Source organism: Dipodomys merriami, unplaced genomic scaffold (assembly GCF_024711535.1).
Source record: "Dipodomys merriami isolate MVZ:Mamm:240054 unplaced genomic scaffold, mDipMer1.0.p SCAF_128, whole genome shotgun sequence".
NCBI lineage: Eukaryota > Metazoa > Chordata > Mammalia > Rodentia > Heteromyidae > Dipodomys > Dipodomys merriami.
In genome coordinates, this window is record NW_027202582.1 from 627723 (window position 1) to 652347 (window position 24625).

A 24625-nucleotide genomic window follows, 5' to 3' on the forward strand; every position below is an offset into this window, starting at 1 on the left:
ACCTTAACTAAAAAAATAACTAAAGCCAAAAAAGGGCTCAGGGCATGGCTGAAATGGTAGAGAAACTGCCTAACAAACTGAAAGTCCTGAATTCAAGCCTCATTACCACCAAAAGATAAAGAGAGATTCGGGACTGTTAAAAATTGTTGGGAGCCAGGGGCTGAGACGGTGGCTCAGTGGTAGAGTGCTTGCCTTGCATGCAAAAATTGTTGGGAGCCTGTCTTCAGTGGCTGACTGTCATCCTAGCTACTCAGGAGGCTGAGATCTGAGGATTGCGGTTCAAAGCCAGCCCAGGCAGGAAAGTCTGTAAGACTCTAAATCTCCAGTTGATGACCAAAAAGCCAGAAATGGAGCTGTGGCTCAAAGTGGTAGAGTTCTAGCCTTGAGTAAAAAGAAGCTTGGGGACAGTGTCCAGGCCCTGAGTTCAAGCCCCGGGACTGGGTAAAATAAATTAAATAAATAAATACAAACAAGTATATAACATGTGTATACATGCATACATATATACAACAATGGAATAAAAGTTATGCAGGAGCCAGACACCAACGACTCACACCTATAATCCTAGCTACTCAGGGGACTGAGATTTGAGGGTCATGTGGTTTGAAGCCCAGGCAAAGAAGTTTGTGAGACTCTTCCTCCAAGAAACTGTCAGAAAAAGCTCAAGGACAACACCCCGGCCCTGAGTTCAAGTCCCAGGACTGGGTAAAAAAAATTTTTTTAATTATGTAGGACTATAAGACAATTTTTTCTTGTGACAATCCTACACTTTGCAGCCACCTGACATCTTTGCCTCTGCCCATTACATGATCGTAAAAAAAAATTCCCCTATAAATTCCTAAAATGCATTCAGGGGCCAGTTTCACCCTTGTGCTGACAGAATCTTCCCTCCTGTGTGACATGTGTGACTGTTGTTTCTTCCTCTGGAAGAGCGTACCTGGACTTGGACATTACCCTGTCCTCAGAAGCTTTCCACAACTACATGAATGCAGCCATGGTGCACGTCAACAAGGCCCTGAAGTTCATTATTCGTCTCTTTCTCGTGGAAGATCTGGTTGACTCCTTGAAGGTTAGTTGTTTCTGTAGCTTTTGGGGGTGAGTCTGACGTGGAGTATGGTTCAGAGTGACAACACTGTGTTAGGGTTTTATCTGTGCACTTACTAGTCCATCTTGGACCTAAGAGGTGGGCAGAATTCTCTTCACCCTAGTTCAAGTGGGAATGTTCATCACCCATTTATAGTATGAGTGACCTGAAGTCTGCATTACTTTGATTCCTGCTCGTTCTCCTTCACAGCTCGCTGTCTTCATGTGGCTGATGACCTATGTGGGTGCGGTTTTTAATGGAATCACCCTTCTGATTCTTGGTAAGGTGGCAAGGAAAGTGTCCCAGCTTCTTGAGTAAAAGTATAGAGATGCCCAGCATGGTTCCCCTCACTTGGCAGCCATCAGTGATGCGCTCTGGACATGGAGGAACCAGACAGCTGCAAGGGAGAGTTGTATAGGTTGAATACAGGAAACTTACTTCAAGAAACCATTTTTTTTTAATTTGGAAATGGGTGTATGTGGTACAAAGAATGCAGCCTGTGTACCAGAAGAGGTCTTTGGGTTGTTAGACTACCCTAATTGTCCTTTGTTGAGACCGTTAGCCAGGATTCCTCATTTTTAAGGAAAATCTGCTTCATGGGGACAAAATTGCACTTCTTGAATCTTGAGACTTGTTCTCACACTTGCTCTTTTCTTGTCTTTTCCTTCTGTCTTCCAGCCGATCTGCTGGTGTTCAGTGTCCCAATTGTGTATGAGAAGTACAAGGTAGGCTATTTGTTTCCAATCAGATGTGCTGGCTAGTTTGACTAGTTTAGTTCATTTTGAGTCAAGTGCCTGTAAGAATGTAGTAACTGGGGCTGGGAAGGTGGCTCAGTGGTAGAGCACTTGCCTTGCATGCTCGAGGCCCTGGGTTCGATTCCTTAGCACCACATAAGAAAAAAGCCGGAAGTGGCGCAGTGGCTCAGGTGGTAGAGTGCTAACCTTGAGCTGAAGAGCTGAGGGACAGCGCCCAGGCCCAGAGTTCAGGCCCCACGACTGGACCCAAAAAAAAACAAAAAACAAAAAAGAATGTAGTAACTGGTTTCCTCCAGCAAGAGAAATTAGATATATAGAACAGATCAAGGAGGAAAGAGATATTTGATGCCTTATTATATGCATTTTGGCTTTTTACCATATGTATGATCTGTTCCAGTAAAAGTTCAAAAATGCTTAATGAATAAAAGTTAAGTGCCTAAATAAAAGCTTAAACTGTGGGCTGGGAAGGAAATGGTCAGTGGGGTGGTGTGTGCAGTGTACTTTCTATGTGGATTAAGCAAACATCACAGATCTCTAGTTCTTCTGCTATTAAAGACTTAGCCAGGAGCTATAACAAAACTACAGAATACAGATTAATATTCAGAAAACGCTGTACATCAGGGTCTCTAAGTAAGGCTTACCTCTGCAAAAGATTAAGTCTAAAATCAGAAGTTGATACAATACTTTGAAAAACTAGGCTTTGTTTTTTATTTTCCAGCATATTCATAATGTTTTTAAAAATGGGTAAAATACATAAAGGAAAGTGCCTTTGGGAAAGTTATTCATCTGTGTATGGCCACAACTGAGTCTTCTTTCCTTCCTTACAGACACAGATTGATCACTATGTTGGCATTGTCCGGGATCAGACCAAGTCCATTGTTGAAAAGTATGTATACTCAGGCCATTTTCAGCACTATTTTCATGTGATTTCTTTTCCCCTCCAATTATTTTAAACCCCCACAGAAAATGCTAAAGCCAAAGGTAAGTAATTTTCATGCTGAAAAAGAAAAAAAAAAATTTGACTTTTTTGTTAGTCGCAGGGAGGCTTGAACTCTGGGCCAGGGCGCTGTCCCTGCATTCTTCAATTCAAGGCAAGCGCTCTACTGCTTGAGTCACAGCACCACTTCCAGTTTTCTAGTGGTTTATTGGAGATAAGAGTCTCACAGACTTTCCTGCCTGGGCTGGCTTTGAACCGTGATTCTCAGATCTCAGCCTCCTGGGTAGCTAGGATTACAGGCGTGAGCCACTGATGCCTGGTTATTTCTATTAATTTGCAAAATATACTCATAGATCAGTTTTGGACTTGGTGTCTTCTTGATCACTAGTGTTAGTTGACATGAATCACCTGCTGTTAGATGTGGAAAGTAGCCTTGACATCCTGAGGGAGTTTGAATGACCTGTCTAGTATTAGTGAGGGACCTGGCATTCATTTTTCTGTGCCTGCCAGAGCCAGAGAAATGGGCTGTGGCATCCTGCGTCATCAGCAGGCACTATGCCTTATACCTTCATTCCTCTCTGGAACCCCAGTGAGGGGCCAAGAGGCTCTGGCAGAGGAGAGAAGCAGGCAGGTAAAGTGGGCTTTGTGGACCCTGGGCTTGTGCCAGGCATAGAACAGAACAGCTCATACCCCTGCCTCTGGCTGTCTTCACCCATCCTTGTGAAAACAGGACTGTGTTCCATGTGATTTAAGCAGTCCATGATGGACTGCTGGCATTACTGTGAAATTTAAAACCTAGCGCCGGGCGCTGGTGGCTCACGCCTGTAATCCTAGCTACTCAGGAGGCTGAGATCTGAGGATCGCGGTTCAAAGCCAGCCCGGGCAGGAGAGACTGTGAGACTCCTATCTCCAATAAACCACCAGAAAACCGGAAGTGGCGCTGTAGCTCAAGTGGTAGAGCACTCGCCTTGAGCTGAAGAGCTGAGGGACAGCGCCCAGGCCCAGAGTTCAAGCCCCACGACCGACCAAAAAAAAAATAAAAAAAAAACTTTAAAAAAAAAAATTTAAAACCTAGCAATTGTTCCTCATACCTTTACTCACCTTTTTTTTTTTTTTTTTCTTTCCCCAATAGGATCCAAGCAAAAGTCCCTGGAATCGCCAAAAAAAAGGCAGAATAAGCATATGGAAACCAGAAACACAACAGTTACTAAAACACCATTTAATAGTTATAAAATAATGTTGTTACTTGTACCGTGAAGGCACATGCTCAGTGTCGGCTTGAGCCTGCATTCCAAGCTTTTTTTAATTTGGTGTTTTCTCCTCTCCTTCCCCCTTACCCTCAGTATCAAGCACAAGAAGTGTTGGACTGAAGGAAAAAAAAAAAAAAACTGCTCTAAGAACCCAAAAGAATAAAGAATCAAATTGGTAGGGTCAGTCCCTAGTGGTAATGGAGCTCTTACCTGGGGGAAGGCACTGAAGAAGGCGAGTGGTTGAACACATGTCGGGTCCACTCTCCGTATTCAAGGACAAGTCTCACCCAGCTCCCATTATACTTTTATCCCTATTTTTTAAGTTAAATAATGAGTAACTTGTGAAGAAGAAATTGTTTGGGGCAGAAGTGGGATTCCTTCCTCTAATTCCACCTTCCTGCCCTGCACCATAAGCAGCTATTCCTAATATTCCTCTTTGAATCGAGTAACTTATAGAGGTGATTCCTAGTGCTCAGAACACCATCCAAGAAAGGAGAGTGGGAACGGAGGGTGGGATGGAGAGGGTGTGGAGGGAGCACGCCTGGCTGCCAGCCCTCTGCCACCCATGCTAGCAAAGGAAGTCAGCAAGGGCTCCGCAGGCTGGAGGGAGTGTCCTACCCAGCTGTCTTGGACACCAGTTTGAGCATTGGTTTGGGAATTCATTCCAGAATGTGCTTCCCCTCTTCCTGCCCACCTTACCTCAAGTTTAATAAATATGGTTGTACTTTTATTATGAAATAAATGTCTGTAACTGCTGTACACTGCTGCAAACTTGTTAGAGAAAACATAACCTGCATGTGGGCTCCTCAGTAATTGAGTAATTGTAATCCTACCTGTCTGTGGGGGGGAGGGAACGTCCTCAAGAGGTGAACTCCAGAAATACAGAGGCCCATTTTCTTTATCTTCTCTTCACATGCTGCATCTTTAACCTGCACTCATCCATTTAGCCTGCGGACCCAGGCTGCACTAGCTTGAGAGGCTGCACCACCTGTGGTGAAGGGAAATGTGTCTCCTGGCTTATGTGGAGTTGAGCTGCTTGGAGGCTGGCTTGTGGCTGTGTTTAAGACAGGTAAACTGGCTCAACACCTGGTTGTGGCCCAGGGTGCTCCTGTGGAGAGCACTTTAGGTAAGCTCGAGTAAGCAGGGCCACATTGTATTGATGGGCTGTGTGCTGGAGAGTGAGTGATAAGGAATCTCCAAGTCCAAGTCTACATGAAGTGGGTGGGAATCCAATCATTGGGAAAGCAAGCAGAAATGAGTCCCACCCCTCAAGGAGGAATGTGAGCTGGCGACTTTGAAGTACAAGTTGTGGTGTTTCATGCACCTTCTTACAAGTAGGGAGAGGAACTTTATTTCTACTCTGGAAAATTACTTGCATTTAGATAGGTAAAAGAGGCTGTAACCTTTCTCCATTTTCTTTTCTCTATTTTCCTCTTCCCTTCTAATTTTTTAACTCACTTTGTCATCCACGTCCTTTGTCTTACGAGGTCAGCACATTGACAGTCACAGGCATCTCCGCCAACGGGCCCCTTTCTGCACTGGAAGCCTCCGCGTCTGGCTCTTTTCTTTTGTGTTGCTGCTGTGTTTAAATAATTGGATTTTTTTTTTTAATGTGTGCCAGGATCTTTTTTTTTTTTTTAAGAAAAATATAGATGAAAAAATTACTAATGAAACTGTGTACGTGTCTGTGCGTGCAACATAAAAAATACAGTAGCGCCCAAGGAGCTTGAATCCTGGTTCCTGTAAAACTGCAAATTGATGTGGTATTAATTAAATAAAGAACGCAATGACTGTGGTATCGTTCTGCTAACTTTATTCTTTCTACATAGTATGGGTAAAGTAAGAACCAGACAAGGTTTTCTGACCCTTGGTCTACTTGGGGACTTTCAAAAACAAAATACATGGCAGGGGCTCATGCCTGTAATCCTAGCTACTCAGGAGGCTGAGATCTGAGGATGGAGGCTCAAAGCCAGCCCGGGCAGGAAACTCCGTGAGACTTTTTTTTTTTTCTGGGGGGGGGGGGTCCGGTTCTGGAGCCTGAATTCTGGGCCTGGGCACTGTCCCTCAACTCTTCAGCTCAAGGCTAGCACTCTTACCACTTGAGCCACATCACCACTTCCAGCTTTTTTTTTTTCTGTTTATGTGGTGCTGAGGAATTGAACCCAGGACCTCAGGCATGCAAGGCAAGTACTGTACCACTGAGCCACCTTCCCAGCCCCCTGTGAGACTCTTATCTCCAATAAACCACTAGAAAGCCAGAAGTAGTGCTGTGGCTCAAGCAGTAGAGCGCTTGCCTTGAGCTGAAGAGCGCAGGTACAACGCCCAAGCCCAGAGTTCAAGCCCCACGACCGACAAAAAAAAAAAAATGTATGGCTGGGGAATGTGGCTTAGTGGTAGAGTGTTTGCCTAGCATGCATGAAGCCTGGGGTTCAATTCCTCAGTACCACAGAAACAAAAGGCCAGAAGTGGTGCTGTGGCTCAAGTGGTAGAGCCGCTAGTCTTGAGCAAAAGAAGCTCAGGGACAGTGTCCAGGCCTTGAGTTCAAGCCTCAGGACTGCTGCCACCACCAAAAAAAAAAAAAAAAATCAGTTCCCAAGACCGTGGGATTTCCATAGCATAAGGCACAGCTGTGCAGGAACTGAGACACACCCCAAGAGGGGATCCTTGCAGGAGCATGGGAAGGTCCTGGGCAACCCATCAACCCTGGAGGTTCCCGGCTTGCAATGTGAAGCAGCCTATCTACCTACCATCACCTGCAGCCACAGCCACAAATGCTGAAATTCAGAGTTGATCACATGCACCAGGTCTCTGCTCCAAGACCCCTTCCTCTGAATTATCTCCCCCCCCACACACAAAGGCTGCTGGGACTTGATCTGAAGTTTAAAATTTTATTCAACATACCTCTTAGAAAACTTAGGCGGAAATATTTTTTTAATGACTGAATGCATACAACTTCACAAATACGCATACAAATGTTTGAATAATGTCACTAAGTAACATGGCATATAAATATGTATTCATAGTAACATTTACATATTGGCCATAATAGCAAGCATACCATTAACAAAAAAAAAAAAAATCATGAAGAAACTTCACCTGTTAATGACGATCTGAGACTAGGAGGCATGGCAGGGATGAGGACTGGTCACCATGGGAATCCCCACAGTGATATCAGACCTTGGCTGGGGACCTCAGCTGCATCAGGACCCTTGGGGGCTTACTTCAAAATGCATGGCTGGCCCCATCCCAACACTAATTCTGGAAACCTAAATGTATATGGGCCTAGGAATGTTTAGATTTAGCAAGTTCCTAAGATTGCTGCTGCTGGTTCACACTGTAGGCCACTGAAGTGCTTGAGCTGTCTCCATGAAGACAGTGCTTCCTGTCCTACCAAAAGGTAGAATCACTCCTAACCTGCTCTGTCCCACTTAACCTGAACTTCAGGTGGGGGTGGGGAGGGAGTGGAACACTCATTCTGGGTTTGAGAATGTGCATGAAGGAAAATAATACTAGTACCCATTTGGGTACCATTCATAATCTCTGTCCTCATTATTTTAATACTGTCTTAGAAACCCTGAAAGGTGAAAAGTCACTGGAAGTTCATCTTAGTAAATTGAATGCCGGGTCCTGAACTCCTGATGGCCTCAAAAGTAAAGAATGCAAAGCCAGAGCTCTGCCTGCTGGGAGAGCTTGGGCATCACAGATAAAGCAGGCACTGCTCCTTTCCAACTGAGGCCCCGTGGCAAGGGCTGCCCCAAAGAAGAGCCCAGCATCCTCATCCGAGGAAGTCAAGTCTTTCCATGCTCACAAGTTACAGATGCACCGTGATGGCTTGCAGTGCCCAGCACATGCCACTGCTTGGCAGAACTAACACATAAGAGAAATCTCAATAATTTCCCAGACACTGGGAGGCAGTGTGGTATAGTGCAAAAATCGATGAATTGGAAGTTGACATTTTTATGCTACTTTTTGTCCTGTTCTAGTTGGCTGTGTAATCAATCTCAGTTTCTGGCCTTGAGAAGTTTCCTAGTGATGGAGGAGGTATGGTACTACTAGTGATCTCCAGGGTGTCTTCCCACTCAGACAATTTGGAATTATATAAAAATGATACAAAATCCGTGGTATAAAATCCAACTCCCAATCAGGAGTCAAGGAGACTGGGCCTGAGGCACTTGAACCTTGGGTTCTGGCCTGAGGGAGGAAGTGGAGGGAGGCAGGGAAGGCCTTAGGCATTGTTCTCACCCACCAAGGCAGCAGCACCGGCCCCAAGTGGCAGGTCTGCTCCCCTGACCTCTCCACCTGACTCTAAACTGAGGGCCCTGTTCTCCCAATGGCTTCTCTTGATGAAGAGCAGATCCTGGGGCCAGGAGAGGAGAGGAGGTTTTGTGTCCTCCCATCCCTGCATGTCTGTCCTCCATTCTTTCGGGTCCTTCCTCCACCACCTCACAGCTTATCTCTGATACACGCATAATAAATAAGACATTTTGCACATGAGGGTGATTGGGTCAGCTCTCTCCCCGCCCCTCCCCCTTTCATATAAAAGCATTAAATACAGTTTCAAAATAAAATACAAAGAGCAAAAATCGGGCCTGATCTCGGGGCCACCAGTTCTCCACGGGAGAATGAATCTACACATCCCTCTCGGACCTGCCTGGGAGATCTCGTGGGGCTGCGGGGGGCTGGGGGGGCGGCTTCCCCACCCCCACAGAGCCTGGAAAGAGAAGGGGAGGCCAAGGCTCGGCCCAGGCCCTGGGAGCAGAGAACGTGGCCATCCACCCTGCATCCACCAAGGACGTAAGCGGCCTGGGGAGGAGGCGGGATTCTAAGCCAACTGCCGGGACCGCCAGTGTCCCGGGGCGGGCCAGGGGCTCCTCGCTCCGCTTAGGGGTAAATGGGGGGGGTGCCTTCCGGGCAGGAGAGGAGCAAAGGAAAAAAAAGTGCTAATCCCTCTCCGCTACCCGATCTGCCTGGGCGGGCATGACAGTGGCCCAGGAGGCTGGCACAGCTGGCCCGGGCCCGGCCTCGCTCGCTCCGCCCGCGGTTGGCTCAGCGCTTCCGCCCCACCGCAGGGCCGCCCGCCTCCCCGCCTCCCGCGCCCGGGGCCTCCGAGAGGCCAAGGAATACCAATGGGGACCGGGCAGCCTAGCCCTCCCCTCCTCCCCCGAGCGCGGGGCCGCGCCCGCTGGCGCAGAGACCTGGGCTCCACCAGGGCAAGGGGCCGGCGCGGCCTCCGGGCCCCGCCTTCGGCCTAATACTGACAGACGGCGCCCGAGCCCGCCCAGCAGCCGAGCGCCTCCCCGGGCGCGGCCGGGGACTGGTAGCGCGGCTCGGAGCGAGCTCCCGGGACGCGGCTTTGGCTCGTCGGGAGACGTGGGGGCCCCGCGCGAGGCGAGCAGGGCGCCGCGCACGATGCACCCACTGGCGCGCACGTGGAAATGGCACCGGGCCCCACCCAGCCCCGAGCCCGCGCCCGGCCCCGCCTGCGGGGGAGCGGGCAAGGCTGTGCCGCGGGCCCAGGGTGGTGGGACCCGGGGCTCCACCACCCCACCGCCCCGCGATCCCCAGTCGGGCCGAGCACAGGGCGGGGAGGCCCGCAAGTCCGCTATGCCCGACACACGGCGCCCGGCTTGAGCTCAGCGCCGCCGTCACGCGGCGCCGGGGCCGGTGGCCCGAAGCCCTCGTGGCCGTAACAGCGCAGCGCCGCCTCCTCGTAGGCCTCCAGGATGGTCTGGCGCTCCTCGGGGGTGAAGTCCATGGAGAAGGGGTGCACCTGCAGGATGTGCCGCTTGATGGTGCTCACCTTGAGCGTGGCCAGCGCGCCCCCGCACACCATGCACACCAGGCCGCGCCGGCTGCCGTCGTAGTCCATCAGGTACTCGCCCCGCCAGCGCGGCTGGTAGTTCCGCCGTTGCTCCCGGCTGCGGGGCGGCGGCGGCGGCGGCGGCGGCGGCGGCGGCGGCGGGGGTGGCGGCGGAGGCGGGGGCAGCGGTGGGAAAGCTAAGCCCCCCGGCTCCTGGCCGTCCTCTTCATCCTCCTCTTCCTCGGCCGGCCGCTCCAACGGGGTCCCCGGGGACGGCGGGACGTCGCCTAGGGAGGGACAAAGGAGCAAAAGTGGGGGGTAGCAATCAGGCTGGGTGCCACCTGGCATCTCCATCGTCCCGGTCCCCTTTGTCCTCTGACCCCGACCTCCCCTATCTCCCATCCATCCATCCGTCCGTCCGTCCTTCCTTCCTTGCATCCCACCCACCCATCCGCGCCAGGCCCGGCCCCGGACCTCGCTCCCTGCCTGCCGGGGGTGGGGGGGCCCCTGACCCGTCTCCCTCGCCACGCTGGCCCTCCACGGCTCACCCCACCACTCCTCCTCTGGCTCCGCCTCCTCTGCCCCTCCCCCCTGCTCCGAGGCGGCGGCGGCAGCGGCGGCTGGGCCCCTGGGGGACTCGGGGCCGGGCAGCCGCAGGGCCAGCAGGCGGGCGGCCTTCTCGCTCCACTCCCGGGCGATGAGGGCCTTCACAGGCCCGCTGAGGCGCGTGGAGCCCGGGTGGTGCTGGCGGATGTGCCGCTGGACGGTGCTCATCTTGAGCGAGGCCAGCGCGCCCCCGCACACCATGCACACCAGGCCGCGCCGGCAGCCATCCAGCTCCACGAGGTACTCCAGCCGCCAGCGCTCCTGGTAGTGGCGGCGCGGGCGGCCCCCAGGCGACCGGCCCGGGACCCCTGCCCTCTCGCCCTCGCCCTCCTCCTCCTCTGCGGACCCGGGCCCCTCAGGGACCCAGCCAGCCTCTTCCTTTACGTCTGGGGGGCTGAGGTCCTGAGAGGAGGGGGCGCCAGCGTTGGGGGCGGAGTCCCGGCTCTTTCTGGTCAGGTCCTGGGGGATGAGGTCATCGTCTGTTGGGGAAGGGGTGGAGAGGGGCTCAGCCCGCTGGCGGGGTTGCCCTTACCCACGTAGGGGGAAGAGGGGGGCATCCATCCTTGCTCCACACCCCAGCCCCAAACTAGCAGCCCCAGCCATCGTGTGCGTGTGCGTGTGTGTGTGCGTGTGTGCGCGCGCGTGCAGGAGTGGAAGGTGAGCAGGCCTTGAGCACTCAACCAGGAGTCCCTGCCTTGCCTCCCAGGGTGGCAGAGACCACGCGCTGCAGCCCTTCGGTGGGGGGATCTCAGCCCTGGGAAGAGAGCCTCGCACCTGGTGGGGCCTGGGTGAGCTCGGACAGCGACAGCGCCTCAGGCTGGTCACCCCAGGCCTGCAGCAAGGCACTGCGCTGGGGGCCGCTGAGCCCCAGGGAGCTGGGGTGCACCTCCAGCACGTGGGCACGGATGTCGTCCAGGTGCAGGCTGGGCAGTGCCTGGCCACAGGCCATGCACACCAGCCGGTTCCCCCGCGGGTCATAATCCATGAGACACTCAGCGCGGAACCAGTTCTGCAGGGACTCCTTCAGCCTCCGCTCCAGGCGCCGGGCCCCCAGCCCCCTGCTGCCCCCAGCCCTTCGGGAGGCTGAGAGGCGCCGGCGCCAGGGTGCCACTGGGCCCCCTCGCACCCCTCGATGCTGGCGCCGGCAGCCCCCACCAGCTGAGGCTTTGCCTGAAAGGGTTGGAGGGAAGCAACTAAGGTGCTGGGCCCTGTGGGCAGCCCCACCGCCACAGCCAGGCTCTCCACAGCCTCGCCCTTGACCTTTGCCCTTCTCTTCTCCCCCTCACATCTTCTAGCACAGCACACAGTCTAAGTCTCCCCAGGCTCAGATTCAGGAAAGCTGCCAGCCATCCTTCAAGCCCTCGGATCCCCACACCAGCCCCAGCTCCTCCAAGCCTATGGCTGCTATCAAGGATGCTGGAGACCACCCCCAGCCAACCCACCCCCCCCCACACACACACACCCACAACCAGACAGGAAGGCAATTAACAGACCCCACTGGAAGGAGCAGTGACATCCTCCAGAAAACCATCATCTAAGGGGGCTGAAAGCTTTGCTGGCCCCAGCCTCCCCACCGCACCCCCCCGAACCAACTCCTGCCTCTGGCCTGCCCTGCATTACCTGGGGCCTTGGGTGGGCACGCTTGGAGGCTGCCTGCCTCCTCCTCCTCCTCCTCTTCCTCTTCCTCCTCCTCAGCCCCCTGGGCCCCTAGGCCCTCAGCCTCACCACAGGCCCCCAGCCCCAGGTGGGCGTCCCAGCTGTTGCTGATGACTTCCTTCTCCCGGGGACTCCAGTGCAGGGAATAGGGGTGCTTCTGGCGAATGTGCCGCTTGATAGTGCTGAGCTTGAGGGTGGCCAGGGAGCTGCCGCACACCATGCACACCATGCCGTGCCGGGCGGGGTTGAAATCCATCAGGTACTCCAGCCGCCAGTGGTCGTGGTAGTAGCGCCGGTGATCACGGCCAGGGATGCGGCTCTTTCCAGGCCTGGAGGCCCGGGCCTCACAATGGTCTGAGTATTTCCTGCCTGAAGATGCTGGTCCCCTGGCCCTGGGAGAGGGGAGGGGGTTACTCCCCCAGGACCCCAAGGCACCCCCTTCCAGCTGAAGATCTTGTCCTGAAGAAGGGGAAAGGGAGACAGTTGTTCAATCTCCTGTGTCCAGGGAAAAGAACCTGGGGCTTTGATTTGGAAGCATGAGAAAGCCAAATGAAAGGATGCATGGCAGTGAGGGAAGGGCAGTGACAAGGGATGTGGGAGAAGCAGGGAGTCAAAGCACCCTTTACCAAGAGCAAGGACCCAGTGAGAAAGGCTCAAGAACAAAAGGACACAGGACGCTGCACGGACTAGCTGTGACTTTTGAGAAATAAGGTGAGGGCCAAGGAGGCCGCCAGCTCTGCAAGGTGCCCTTTTTGGATGAAAGCGGTAGGGATAAAGCCAGGCGAGCAGCAGCAGACTGGAGCGGTTACAACCAGAGCAGAACAGGCAGTGGGGTGAGAGGAACAAAGGGGGCATCTGTCTGCAGCCAGAGCTGGGCCCAGGATCCACCCACCTGGGGCTCAAGCCAGGAAGGCCCCCACCCAAAGGTCTTCTCTCTTTTCCAATAATGCTTCAAATACATACTGAGGGTCTATTTTGAAGGTAGGGTATGCAGTTAGTTCCCCCAAATAAAGGTCCCCCACTAGAGGGACCCTCAAGAAGAAGCTGTCACTACCTCCAGGGAAAAGGAGTTTCTGAGACCTGGCCTTCCCCAGAATCTGGGAGGGTCAGTGACCCTGAAAAGGGATGGCAAGGGGCTGGCCCCGGAACATACAGCATCAAGGAGCTACCACCCACAGGAGCCGGTGAAGTCTTTCTGGGCATTTATTTTCTGCTGTGGCAGGGAGCGGACTGCTGCCTGGCAATCAGAAGGGTGGGCACACTGGAGGAGCCCTTTGACCATCCCTTTGTCACACAGACACCCACCCTCCCTACAGTTCTGAGCAAATGGCCAGGAGACCTGGCCATAGAGACGGAACTGGCACATTTTGGCCATCCTCCTAGTAGAGAATCCCAGGGTCAGGCAAACAAAAGGCAGGATCTGAGAGGGCTCCGGTGACATTGGTGGAGTTTTGCTTGTTTGCTTTAGTTTTCTTTTCCTTCTGTTATAAGGAGATCCATGGGTGGGGGAGTGCTGGTTTCACTGATCATTTGCTCTGTGACCTTTGGTAGGTCACGTCTGCTCTCTGGGCTTGAGAGTCTTTGTCTGGCAAGGCACAGGGTAGCTAGTGGGGGTCTCTCTAAGCATCCTTCCAGCGCTGAAATTAGGCTTGTCTAAGGCAGACTGGCCCTTTAAGAGCCGAAAAAAAAAGGGAGGAGGAGGAGCTGAGATTTTTTTAAAAACAAAAGGGGATGGGGAGTTTCTGGGAAGAGATCCCAGAGAGGTGCAGGCAGGTCTCCCCGACCCGGGACAGGACCTTTCCAGGGTCCTAAGGCGTGGACCCTACAAGCAGGCAAATGATGAAAGCCTCTGATTTCGGTGCCAAGAAGCCTAGCTGGTCCCGTGAACAGCTGACAAATTGGGGTCCAAATACACCCTGAGAAAGGGACGAGAAGGCACCGGGCAGGCGCGAGGAGGCGTCCGCCTTTGTGGGCAAACCCATCCCTTATTTAAAACCTGCCCGCGGTAGGGGATGTGGGTAGTAGTGGCCCCCGGGGGGGAGGGGGAGAAGAGAGAGAGAAAGAGAGAGAGAGAGAGAGAGCGCGAGAGAGCGCTATCCCCTTCCCAAGGGAAACGTGGGGAAGAGTTCCTGTCTTCCACCAGGCCACGACAAGGGGCAGCCCGCCCGAGACCAGCGGGATGCCGAAATCCATTGGGGGGGGGGGACCCTGAGGGGAAGGGGCTGGGGGTCAGCGCGGCCCTTCAGAAGACGGCTGGATAAGAAAGACCACCAGGATGTCTGGAAGAGAAGGGGCGGCGGCGGGGGCGGGGGCGCAAGTCCAATCGCCCCGAGCCCCGTGGCGCTGGCGCGGGGCCCCACCACCGGGGCCCCCCAAACCGGGGCGCCCGCCGTGGGGCCCTTTAAGCGGACGGGGATCCGCCCGAGCCCCCGCGGGCGGGCCGGCCCCGGGAGCTGGGCGGGGGGCTCTCCCGCTAGCCCTGCGATCGCGGCCCGCGCCCGCCAGGTGGCGCCCCCGGCCGCCCTGCCCACGTCCCCCCCTTTGTTCGGCGGCGGAGAGGGGCCCGGAGCCCGGAGCCCGGAGCCGCAGCCTCCCCTCCCCCACGCCGGGGCCCCCGCCCGGGCCCACCGGCCCCCAGCTCTTACCGCCGTCGTCCTCCTCGGGCTCCGCGCCGCCGCTGGATGCCGCCAGGGGCAGCCGTCGGCTCCGTGCCGAGGCCGCTGCTGGCCCGGGGCCGCCCCTGCCGCCGCCGCCGCTCCGGCTCCGGTGGTCTCCGCCGGGCTCCATGAGCTGCGCTGCGGAGCGGGGCCCCGGGGCGGCGGGGCGCGGGGCCGCGGGGGCCGGCGGCGGCCCGCGCGGGGCGCTCGGGGCGCGGGGCTCCGGGGCGCGGGGCGCATGCACGGGGCGGCCGGCCGCACGGACGGCTGGCTGCTCGCTCGGCGGCGCGGGCTGGACCGGGGTGGGGATTCCTGTCTGGGGCCCCTGGGGCTCCTTTAAGGGCTCCTGGGTAAATTTAAAGGGGCCGCGTGCTATTTCCTCCTGCCAGCTCGCGGGGGGCTGGGGGGGAAAGAGGCAGGAGGCGACGAGCGCGCAGCTGGCGCTCGCCACCGACGCTTGGAGCAGGGCCCTCGCCGCCCGGCGGGCCCGCACCGCCGCCTCCGCGCCTCGGCTCCCGGCTCCCGAGGGGTCTCCGAGGTGGCGAGGGGCGCCCGTGTCCGCTGCGACGCGCTCCCGCTCGGGCTGGGCTCGCGGCCACCGCCCCTTCGGGGCATCCCAGTGCGGGGCTCTCGGCGGCGGCGCGGGCCGGGGGCCGTCCGGTGAGGCGCCCGGCGCTGCGGACCGGGAGCTCTGCCTCCTTCTGCTCGAGGTCGGCGCGGGCCCCGGAGCCCCAGCGACTGGCCGGAGCCCCAGATGGCTGCGGCCCCGCAGAGAGGGTGGAGCCGCGGGGGCGGCCGCGCCCCCTCCCGCGGGAGCCGCCGCGGAGCGCGGGGAGCCCGGGCCTCTCCTCGGGAGGGGCGCACGGGCGAGGCTCCGCCGGAGCCGGCCCCGGGGTGAGGGCGGCGGCCGCGGAGGCGCCGGCGGGGAAGGGAGGGGGAGCGCCCGGTACGCGGGGCCGAAAGCGGGCTGCGCCCAGGCCGGCCCTGCGAAGAGGAGGTGGCCCCGGGGTGGCAGCCGTGACTCAGGCCCCGGGTCCCGCGGGCCGGGGTGCCGGACGAGGTCCCGGGCGCAGCCCTCGGCCCCCACACACACACAGTCCGAAGGGACAAAGAATGCTGGCCCCGGCCGGGGACATCTGGGGACACGCACGTTCCCGCGGCTGGGAACTGCCGGGGCGGACCCTGGCTGCGGGCCCGGGGGCGCCTCCCGGTTCCCAAGATCCCGGGAAGCGCAGCACAGGGTCCCCGAAAGGCAGCGGGGTCGCGCCGGCGGGAGGTCCTCCTTTCGAGGACCAGCTGGAGAAGCAGGTGCTTGCTTTGCCTGTGGTTGGTCGCCCACAACAAAGGCGATTCCTGGAGATCCAAATTACAGGGTGCAGAAAGCCATGCAGGGTCTTATTAGCTAGCGGTGTGTGTGTAGCGTATTCCTCTCTCCGGGCGGTACTGTGATCGAAGTCGCTCACTGGTGACAGATTGCCTCCAGAACACAGTACCTACTATGTGCCAGCCTGCATTTAATACGCTGGACTTAACTACGGGTAACTTAGGTGCCAATAACTTATAAACATGAAACAACTCCAGCCCTTTGGTGTCCATGGGAAAACATGGAAGTGCACAGAACACAGGAAAGCTTTCCCAGGAGACAGGAAGTAAGCTCGACCCAAGCACACAAGGTCTCTGTCATTGTTGAGAGAACGGCCCATCCCTTCCTCAATCTCAGGGATGACTTGAAAGAGACATCACCTGAGGGAAACAGAGTCCCGGGCCCACAGCTCTGCTCTCTCCAGGGCTGGCCTTGCTCTCAGCTCTCAGAGCTGCTGTCTTTCCTTTTATCTGTTCTGATGGGCCCAGAGTGGGGATGCTCCAGGTGTGGGTGTCAAATGGGGCTCTGAGGTGGAGGGTTGCCAAGCCCAGGGATACCAAGAGAAAATAACAGGGACTGGTCTTTACATGTGCTTCTAGGGTGTACCAAGCCTTTATCCCAGCATTTAGGAAGCTGAGACAAAAGGATCCGAGTGTTGGAGGACATAGACTTTCTCAAAAGGAACAGGGAGGCCTGGCACTGGTGCCTCCCGCCTGTAATCCCAGCTACTCAGGAGGCTGAGCTGTGAGATCACAGTTCAAAGTCAGCCCAGGCAGGAAAGTCCATGAGACTCATATCTCCACATAACCACCAGAAAACCTGAAGTGGCACTGTGGCTCAAGTGTTAGAGCACTTGGTTGCCTTGAGCTAAAGTGCTCAGGTGGAGTTCAAGTCCAACAAAAGACACCCCCCCCCCAAAAAAAAAAAAAGGAAGAGAGGAGAAAAAGAGGGAGGGAGGGAGGTAGAAGAGAGGAAAGGGTAGAGTTCAATAGAAGTAGAGCACTTGCCTAGCAAGTATGAGGTCTTATCCCCTTGAAAAGGCAAAGGCAAAAGCAACCCAACTACCCAGAGTGAAAGAAATCTGTTCCTCTAGAACTAAGGAACTTTACATTTCATCTCAATTTACTATCTAGTTGTGCATATTAGGCACACAGGGCCAGCCACTGTGAGACTAGGTACCTGTCCATCAATATAGTTATTTTAGCCAGGTCATTTTAGCCAGGTGCCAGCGGCTCAAACCTATTCTAAGGACTCAGGAGGCTGAGATCAGAGGACCAGTGTTTGAAACCAGCCAGGGTAGAAAAATCCTGGGCTTTTAGAGACTCCATCTCAAATTAACCAGGCTAGAGGCTTGACTCAGTGCTAGCCATGAACAAGCACCCAGTGAGGGCAAATTCATGAGTCTGGATTTTTATTGTTACTGTTTTGGGAGGAGAAAGGGCTTGAACTTGGCTTAGGCGCTGTCTTTTTCACTTATAGCTAGCTCTCTACCACTTGAGCCACACCTCCACTTTCAGCTCTTTTGGTGCTTAATTAGAACTGAGGAATAGTGCCCAAGCCCAGAGTTCAAAAAAAAAAAAAAAAAAAGCCAGTGACTGTAGGTAGGTAGACGCATGTACCCAGAAAGCTTGCAACCTCAAATACACTTAACACTTAGAAAACTGAGCCATGAGGGTAGTAAAGCAAAAAAGAGGAGAAAAACAATCCCAACAAACCAGGTCAACTCCAGTGCAGAGCCAAAGTAAGATGCCATGGTGACCTAAGGAGAGAAGCAAAAAAAGAGGCAAGGTACAAAATGGCGGCTGAACCACCCTGCCTCTAGGAATTTAGGCTTGACCATCTCCTGGGGGTGGGGCTTCACCTGGTTAGATTCCCTATTATCCATCACATTGCCAAGATGGCACTAGTTAGACCCAGTATCCTTATTTCAACCCATTAGTCTCTGAATGGGTATAGCCCTCCATAAGGGTGAAGCCTCAAGAACCAAGCACATCTCAAAGACTTACCTGTAAATGCCATTAACACGGGACTAGGAAAACAGCAGGTTCAGATTCTTGGAAATTCAGACTGAATCCAACCCCACAGACACTCCTAATGTCACTGGGTGTCCAAGGTTGGATCATAGAGCCAGAAAGGATATTAGTATAAACACTAATGTCACTAGACACTTTGTGTCTCCTACAAAATTCATGTGCAGCCAACCACATAACTTGGCCTTGTTCATAAAAATTTATAGGTAGGGTATTTTTGTTGTTGTTATTGTTATGAAATAGTTATACAAAGGGGTTACAGTTCCATAAGTCAGGTTATAAGTATACCCCTTCTAAATAGAACAGTGTGTGTGTGTGTGTGTGTGTGTGTGTGTGTGTGTGTGTGTGTGTGTGTGTGTGTGTGTATTGATGTGCTGGTACTGGACTTGAACTCTAGGCCTCCCACTTTCCCTTGGCTTTTCCTGCGAAAGTCTAGTGCTCTACCACTGAGCCACACCTCTACACTTGACTTTTAGTGATTAATTGGAGATAAGAGTCTCAAGCTCAGCTCAGGGCCCGTGACTCCTGCCTGTAATCCTAGCTACTCAGGAGGCTGAGATATGAGGATCAAGGTTCAAAACCAGGCCAGGAAGGAAAGTATGAGACTCTTATCTCCAATAAACCACTAGAAAACTGGAAATGGTGCTGTGGCTTAAGTAGTAGAGTGCTTGCCCAGAGTTCAAGCCCCATTACCAACCAAAAAAATAAAAGAAAAGAAAACTCATGCCTTTCCTGTCCAGATTAGATCCTGAATCTGGATCCTCAGATCAGAACAGACATGAACCACTAGCTTCTGACTTGTAGAAACTTGCTTTTGCTCAGCTTACTTGGCTGGTACTCTATCACTTGAACCACACCTCCAGTCTAGCGTTTTGCTGATTGTTTTTTTTTTTTCTGTCCAGACTGGCTTTGAACCACAATTCTCAGATCTCAGCCTTGCTACAATTACATGTGTGCGCCACTAGGGCTTTCTGCTAGGATTCAAGCTTATTCAACAAATGTTTTGGGGCAAAGAGGAGGAGATGCTACCTGAGGGTGAGGGTCTACTCTGATTTGTCACTTGCCCATTCAAGGTTCATTCCCTGCCCTGTCCTTGGCAGACAGCTAGACAAGAGTCCTCTACCCTTTCTTTAATTTTTCTTCGGATCTTCTGCAACTTTGTCTTCTTTCTTGCCCCTTAATTGTCCATTAAAAACTGGACACCTGGGGCTGGGAAGGTGGCTCAGTGGTAGAGCGCTTGCCTTGCATGCCAGAGGCCCTGGGTTCGATTCCTCAGCACCATATAAGCAAAAAGAAAAAAAAGCCGGAAGTGGCGCTGTGGCTCAAGTGGTAGAGCGCTAGCCTTGAGCTGAAGAGCTGAGGGACAGCACCCAGGCCCAGAGTTCAGGCCCCACGACCGGACCCAAAAAAAAAAAAAAAAAAAAAACTGGACACCCTTGGGTTGGGAAGGTAGCTCAGTGGTAGAGTGCTTGCCTTGCATGCATGAGGCCCTGACTTCGATTCCTCAGCACCACATAAGCAGAAAAAGCCAGAAGTGGTGCTGTCGTTCAAGTGGTAGGGCGCTTGCCTTGAAGAGCTGAGGGACAGCGCCCAGGCTAAGTTCAGGCCCCACGACTGACAAAACAAACAACAAAAAACTGGACACTCATGGCTCACACCTATAATCCTAACTACTCAGGAGGCTAAAATATGAAAATAGAAGTCAAGCCGGGCGCTGGTGGCTCACGCCTGTAATCCTAGCTACTCAGGAGGCTGAGATCTGAGGATTGCAGTTCAAAGCCAGCCCAGGCAGGAGAGACCGTGAGACTCCTATCTCCAATAAACCACCAGAAAGCCGGAAGTGGCGCTGTAGCTCAAGTGGTAGAGCGCTGTAACTCCAATTAACCAATGGAAGGCAGGCTGGAGGTGTGCCTTAGTTGTTACATTCTTATTATTGGTGGAGCTATGTCATGTGCAAACCCACAAACCAATCACTTTGAAAGAAACAATTAGTTGGGTGCTTGGGGGTGGCTCACACCTGTAATCCTAGCTATTCATAAGGCTGAGAATTGAGGATCAAAGTTCAAAGCCAGCCTGGACAGGAAAATGCAAGAGACTCTCAGCTCTTCAGCTCAAGGCTAGCACTCTACCACTTGAGCCACTGCACCACTTCCAGATTTTTCTGCTTTATGTGGTGCTGAGGAATCGAACCCAGGGCCTCATGCATGAAAGGCAAGCACTCTACCACTGAGCTTTCCCACACCTCCAAAAGACTCTTATCTCCAATAAGCTTCTAAAAAAAAAAAAAAAAAAAAAGCCAAAAATGAAGCTGTGGCTTAAATGGTAGATCATTAGCCCTGAGAAAAAAATCTCAGAGACGGAACAGTGCCCAGGCCCTAAGTTCAAACTCTAGTACTGGCAAAAGTAGGAAGGAAGGAAGGAAAGAAGGAAGGGAGGGAGGGAGGAAGGGAGGGAAGGAGGGGAGAGGAGGGAAGGGGGAAAGATAGTATCTATCTCCTATTTCCTGGGGAGGAACAAGAGTCTCCACTTTCATTTCAGTATCACTGCCTGGCTGGGGGACTTTACCAGCAGGAAAAGGGGCACAACTTTTTGTTAAGTCATGGCATTTGCCATATCCTTCTTCTACCTTCTCAAATATCATTTGGAAATAGCCACTCCCTCTGTGTGTGTGTGTGTGTGTGTGTGTGTGTGTGTGTGTGTGTGTGTGTGTGTGTGTGTGTGTGTGTGTGTGTGTGTGTTGTTACTGGGGCTTGATGGAACTCAGGGTCTCTAATCCTTTTTTTTTTTTTTTTTTTTTCCAGTCCTGGAGCTTGAACTCAGGGCCTGGGCACTGTCCCTGAATTTCTTTTGCTAAAGGCTAGCTAGCACTCTACCACTTGAGCCACAGTGCTACTTCTGGCTTTTTCTGTTTATGTAGTACCAAGGAATCAAACACAGGGCTTCATGCATGAGAAGCAAGCACTCTATCACTAAGCCACATTCCCAGCTTGGCTTTTTTGCTCAAGACTGAGACTCTACCACTTGAACCACAGCTCCTCTATCAGCCTTTTGGTGATTAATTAGAAATTAGAGTCCTATGGATTATTCTGCTTGGGTGGCTTTGAACCACAATCCTCAGATGTCAGCCTCCTGAGTAGTTAGATTTACAGGCATAAGTCATCTATGCCCACCTTTCTCAGAGATTCAAGTGGGGTAACCCCTCATTAAGTCTCAGGAATGAACAATAAGAGTCAAAGTAATTGACTCAAAAGAAGCTCAGGGACAGTGTCCAGCCCCTGAGTTCAAGCCCCAGGAGGACTGGCAAAAGGAAGAAAGAAAGAAAGGGGGGGGGAGAGAGGAGAGAGAGAGAGAAAGCTAGATGCCTGTGGCTCACACCTGTAATCCTAGCTACTCAGGAGGCTGAGATCTGAAGATCTCAGTTCAAAGCTAGCCTGGGCAGGAAAGTCTGTGAGATTCATCTCCAGAAAACTCAACACCAGAAAACCGGAAGTGGTGCTGTGGCTCAAGTAGTGGAGCGCTAGCCTTGGGCTGAAGAGCTGAGGGACAGCGCCCAGGCCCAGAGTTCAGCCCCAAGACCAACCCAAAAAGAAAAAAGAGTCAAAGTAATGGTCAAAGGTGGGCAAATGATCTAGCCAAAACTAATATCATGCGTCCTCTGTGATGTGCTAGGATTTATTCAACAAGATGCATCTACTTGGAGCTAAACTTTGAGGCTTGCAAATCTGAGACATTTGCCACCTAGTAGTGAATTCTACCTGAAAAGGAAGCCAGTAAGAGACAGATCTAAAGGGTGGAAAGGAAGGCCACATCAGGTAACATCCTGTGAATCAAGATCTGTTGCATCAGGTTGTGCCTGATGCTGGTAGGTATATGGCCCATATACCTTCTAGGTATATGGGCCAAAACTTGCTCTTGTCTACTTGACTCAACTTGCATGTGGTTGCTCCCTTTTCCACTGAAAAATCTCAAATAATATAGGAGACAAGCAGGAGCCAGGTCATAAATAAAGAACTTAAATGTAAGGTTAATTAATTGGAATATCATCCTGGGTGAACTGGAAGCCATAAAAGGTTTTGTGGTACGTGTGTGCGTGTGCGTGTGCGTGCGTGCGTGCGTGCGTGCGTGCGTGCGTGCGTGTGTGTGTGTGTGTGTGTGTGTGTGTGTGTGTGTGTGTGACACATCCTGGAGCTTGAACTCAGAGTCTGGACACTATTCTTCGGCTTTTTGCTCAAGGCTATCACTCTATGATTTGAGCCATAGCTCCACTTCTGGCTTTTTTGGTGGTTAAAGGGAGATATGGCTTTGCACCTTGATGCTCAGATCTCAACCTCCTGAGTAGCTAGGATTAGAGGCATGAGCCTCTAGCACCCAGCCAAAGGTATTTTTGTTTGAGCTGTACTGGGGCTTGAACTCATAGCTTGAGGTTTGCCTCTTATCTGGCACTTTATCATTTGAGCCACCCCTGGACTTTTGGCTTTTTGCTGGCTAACTGGAGCTAGGAATTTCATAGACTTTCCTGCCTGAGCTGACTTTGAATTGAGATCCTTGGATCTCAGCCTCTTGAGTAGCTAGTATTGTAGGTGTGAGCCACCAGTGCCTGACACTTCAGGGTTCTTGTGCCCAAACTCTCATCTTGAAATAGCTCCACCAAAGTTGGGGGTTCATTGATCCTGAGATTTAAGGAAGGGCTGAAGCCCAATGTTGTGAAGGGTCAGGACACAAGCAAGCTAAAGAATAATTCGACAAGCCGGGTGCTGGTGGCTCACGCCTGTAATCCTAGCTACTCAGGAGGCTGAGATCTGAGGATCGCGGTTCAAAGCCAGCCCGGGCAGGAGAGACCGTGAGACTCCTATCTCCAATAAACCACCAGAAAACCGGAAGTGGCGCTGTAGCTCAAGTGGTAGAGCGCTCGCCTTGAGCTGAAGAGCTGAGGGACAGCGCCCAGGCCCAGAGTTCAAGCCCCACGGCCGACAAAAAAAAAAAAAAAAAAAAAAAAAGAATAATTCGACATAGGCCCTGAGTGCTTCTAGGCCAATTCTTTCCATCCTGGATGTGCTGAGCACCAGCCTTAGTTTTTCTGTACAGACTGGAGTTTTTTCATTGCAAAGCAGGAAAAGTAGCTGTCCTCTCCCCCCAGACACCCTTCCTGCTCTGTACATTTCAAATCGTCTTTCTCCTCCACTGCCACATCCATATCCAGAGCTGGACGCCATAGGACAATCTCATCTCACCAAGTGGCTTTGGCTCTGCACCTAGTGTCACTAGATGAGTCAGCTTGAGGACAATAATAGAATTTCTGGAAGCCACGGGATGACTGTCAATAACTGTGTAGGAAGTAGCCAGGCTATCCCAGAAAACCACTAGGACTAAACTACTCACCACTGAACCAATCAAATACCACTGAACTCAACTAGAAAATGCCAGTTGGGGGCTGGAAATGTGGCTTAGTGCTAGAGTGCTTGTCTTGCATGCATGAAGTCCAGGGTTCAATATCTCAGCACCACATAAACAGAAAAAGGCAGAAGTGGCACTGTGGCTCCAGTGGTAGAGTGCTAGCCTTGAGCAAAAGAAGCTCAGGGACAGTGCCCAGGCCCTGAGTTTGAGTCCCAGGACTGGCAAAAAAAAAAAAAAAAAAAAAAAAAATGTCAGTTGGACCCACTCCATCTCCATTGACATGAAGAGAAAAACAGAGGAAGGCAGAAAAATCTCAGATACTCAAATGAATGTAATCAGGATTGCTGGAATGAATAGAAATAATGATAAGGGCTGGGAATGCGGTTTAGTGGTACAGTGCTTGCCCAGCATGCATGAAGCCCTGGGTTTGATTCCTTAGTACCACATAAACAGAAAAGGCCAGAAGTGGTGCTATAACTCAAGTGGTAGAGTGCTAGCCTTGAGCAAAAGCAGCTAAGGCACAGTGCCCAGGCCCTGAGTTCAAGCCCCAGGACTGGCAAAAAAAGAAAGGAAAAATGAATCAATGAATGATAAAATGAGCCAGGCACTTGTACCTCATGTCTGTAATCCTAGATACTTTGTAGGCTGAGATTTGAGGATCGTGGTTTGTAACCAGCCAAGGTAAGAAAGTCAGTGAGGCTTTTTTTTAAATTTTTTTTTGGGGGGGGTCCGGTCGTGGGGTCTGAACTCTGGGTCTGGGCGTTGTCCCTCAGCTCTTCAGCTCAAGGCTAGTGCTCTACCACTTGAGCCACAGTACCACTTCTGGCTTTTTTCTGCTTATGTGGTGCTGAGGAATCCAACCCAGGGTCTCATGCATGCAAGGCAAGCACTCTACCACTGAGCCAACTTCCCAGCCTGAGACTTTCATCATAAATCTAAAACATAGTTGTAGCTTAAGTGGTAGAACATTAGTCTTGAGCAAAAAAGCTCAGGGAAGTGCCTAAACCCTGAGTTCAAGCCCCAAGACGAGCACAAAAAAAGAAAGGCTGGAAGTTTGGGCCCTAAGCTGGTGCTGACACTATAACTAAGGACG

The 24625-nt window shown here is 52.9% G+C and overlaps 2 protein-coding genes across 4 annotated transcripts in view; one reads left to right on the top strand and one right to left on the bottom strand.

The window, feature by feature from the left end:
• The window catches only part of Rtn3 (reticulon 3), a 53229-nt gene extending 47407 nt beyond the window's left edge, over window positions 1-5822 (top strand). For both annotated transcript variants that reach the window (XM_070017939.1, XM_070017940.1), the window contains 5 exons: window positions 931-1069; window positions 1295-1364; window positions 1763-1809; window positions 2667-2725; window positions 3909-5822. In XM_070017939.1, the coding sequence (XP_069874040.1) occupies window positions 931-1069; window positions 1295-1364; window positions 1763-1809; window positions 2667-2725; window positions 3909-3954 (361 nt within the window). In that variant the 3' untranslated portion in view covers window positions 3955-5822. The remainder of the gene's footprint in view (window positions 1-930; window positions 1070-1294; window positions 1365-1762; window positions 1810-2666; window positions 2726-3908) is intronic.
• Window positions 5823-6935: 1113 nt separating this feature from the next.
• On the bottom strand, window positions 6936-14875 carry Zfta (zinc finger translocation associated). 2 transcript variants are annotated; one of them, XM_070017941.1, is made up of 5 exons: window positions 14734-14875; window positions 12053-12547; window positions 11207-11602; window positions 10375-10911; window positions 6936-10113 (listed from the first exon to the last, which is right to left on the bottom strand). In XM_070017941.1, exons 1-5 carry the CDS (start codon window positions 14873-14875, stop codon window positions 9629-9631), a joined length of 2055 nt encoding a protein of 684 aa, XP_069874042.1. In that variant the 3' UTR covers window positions 6936-9628. The 2 variants fall into 2 exon arrangements, with proteins under 2 accessions (XP_069874042.1, XP_069874043.1); XM_070017942.1 differs by lacking the exons at window positions 10375-10911; window positions 11207-11602.
• Window positions 14876-24625: the final 9750 nt, after the last annotated feature.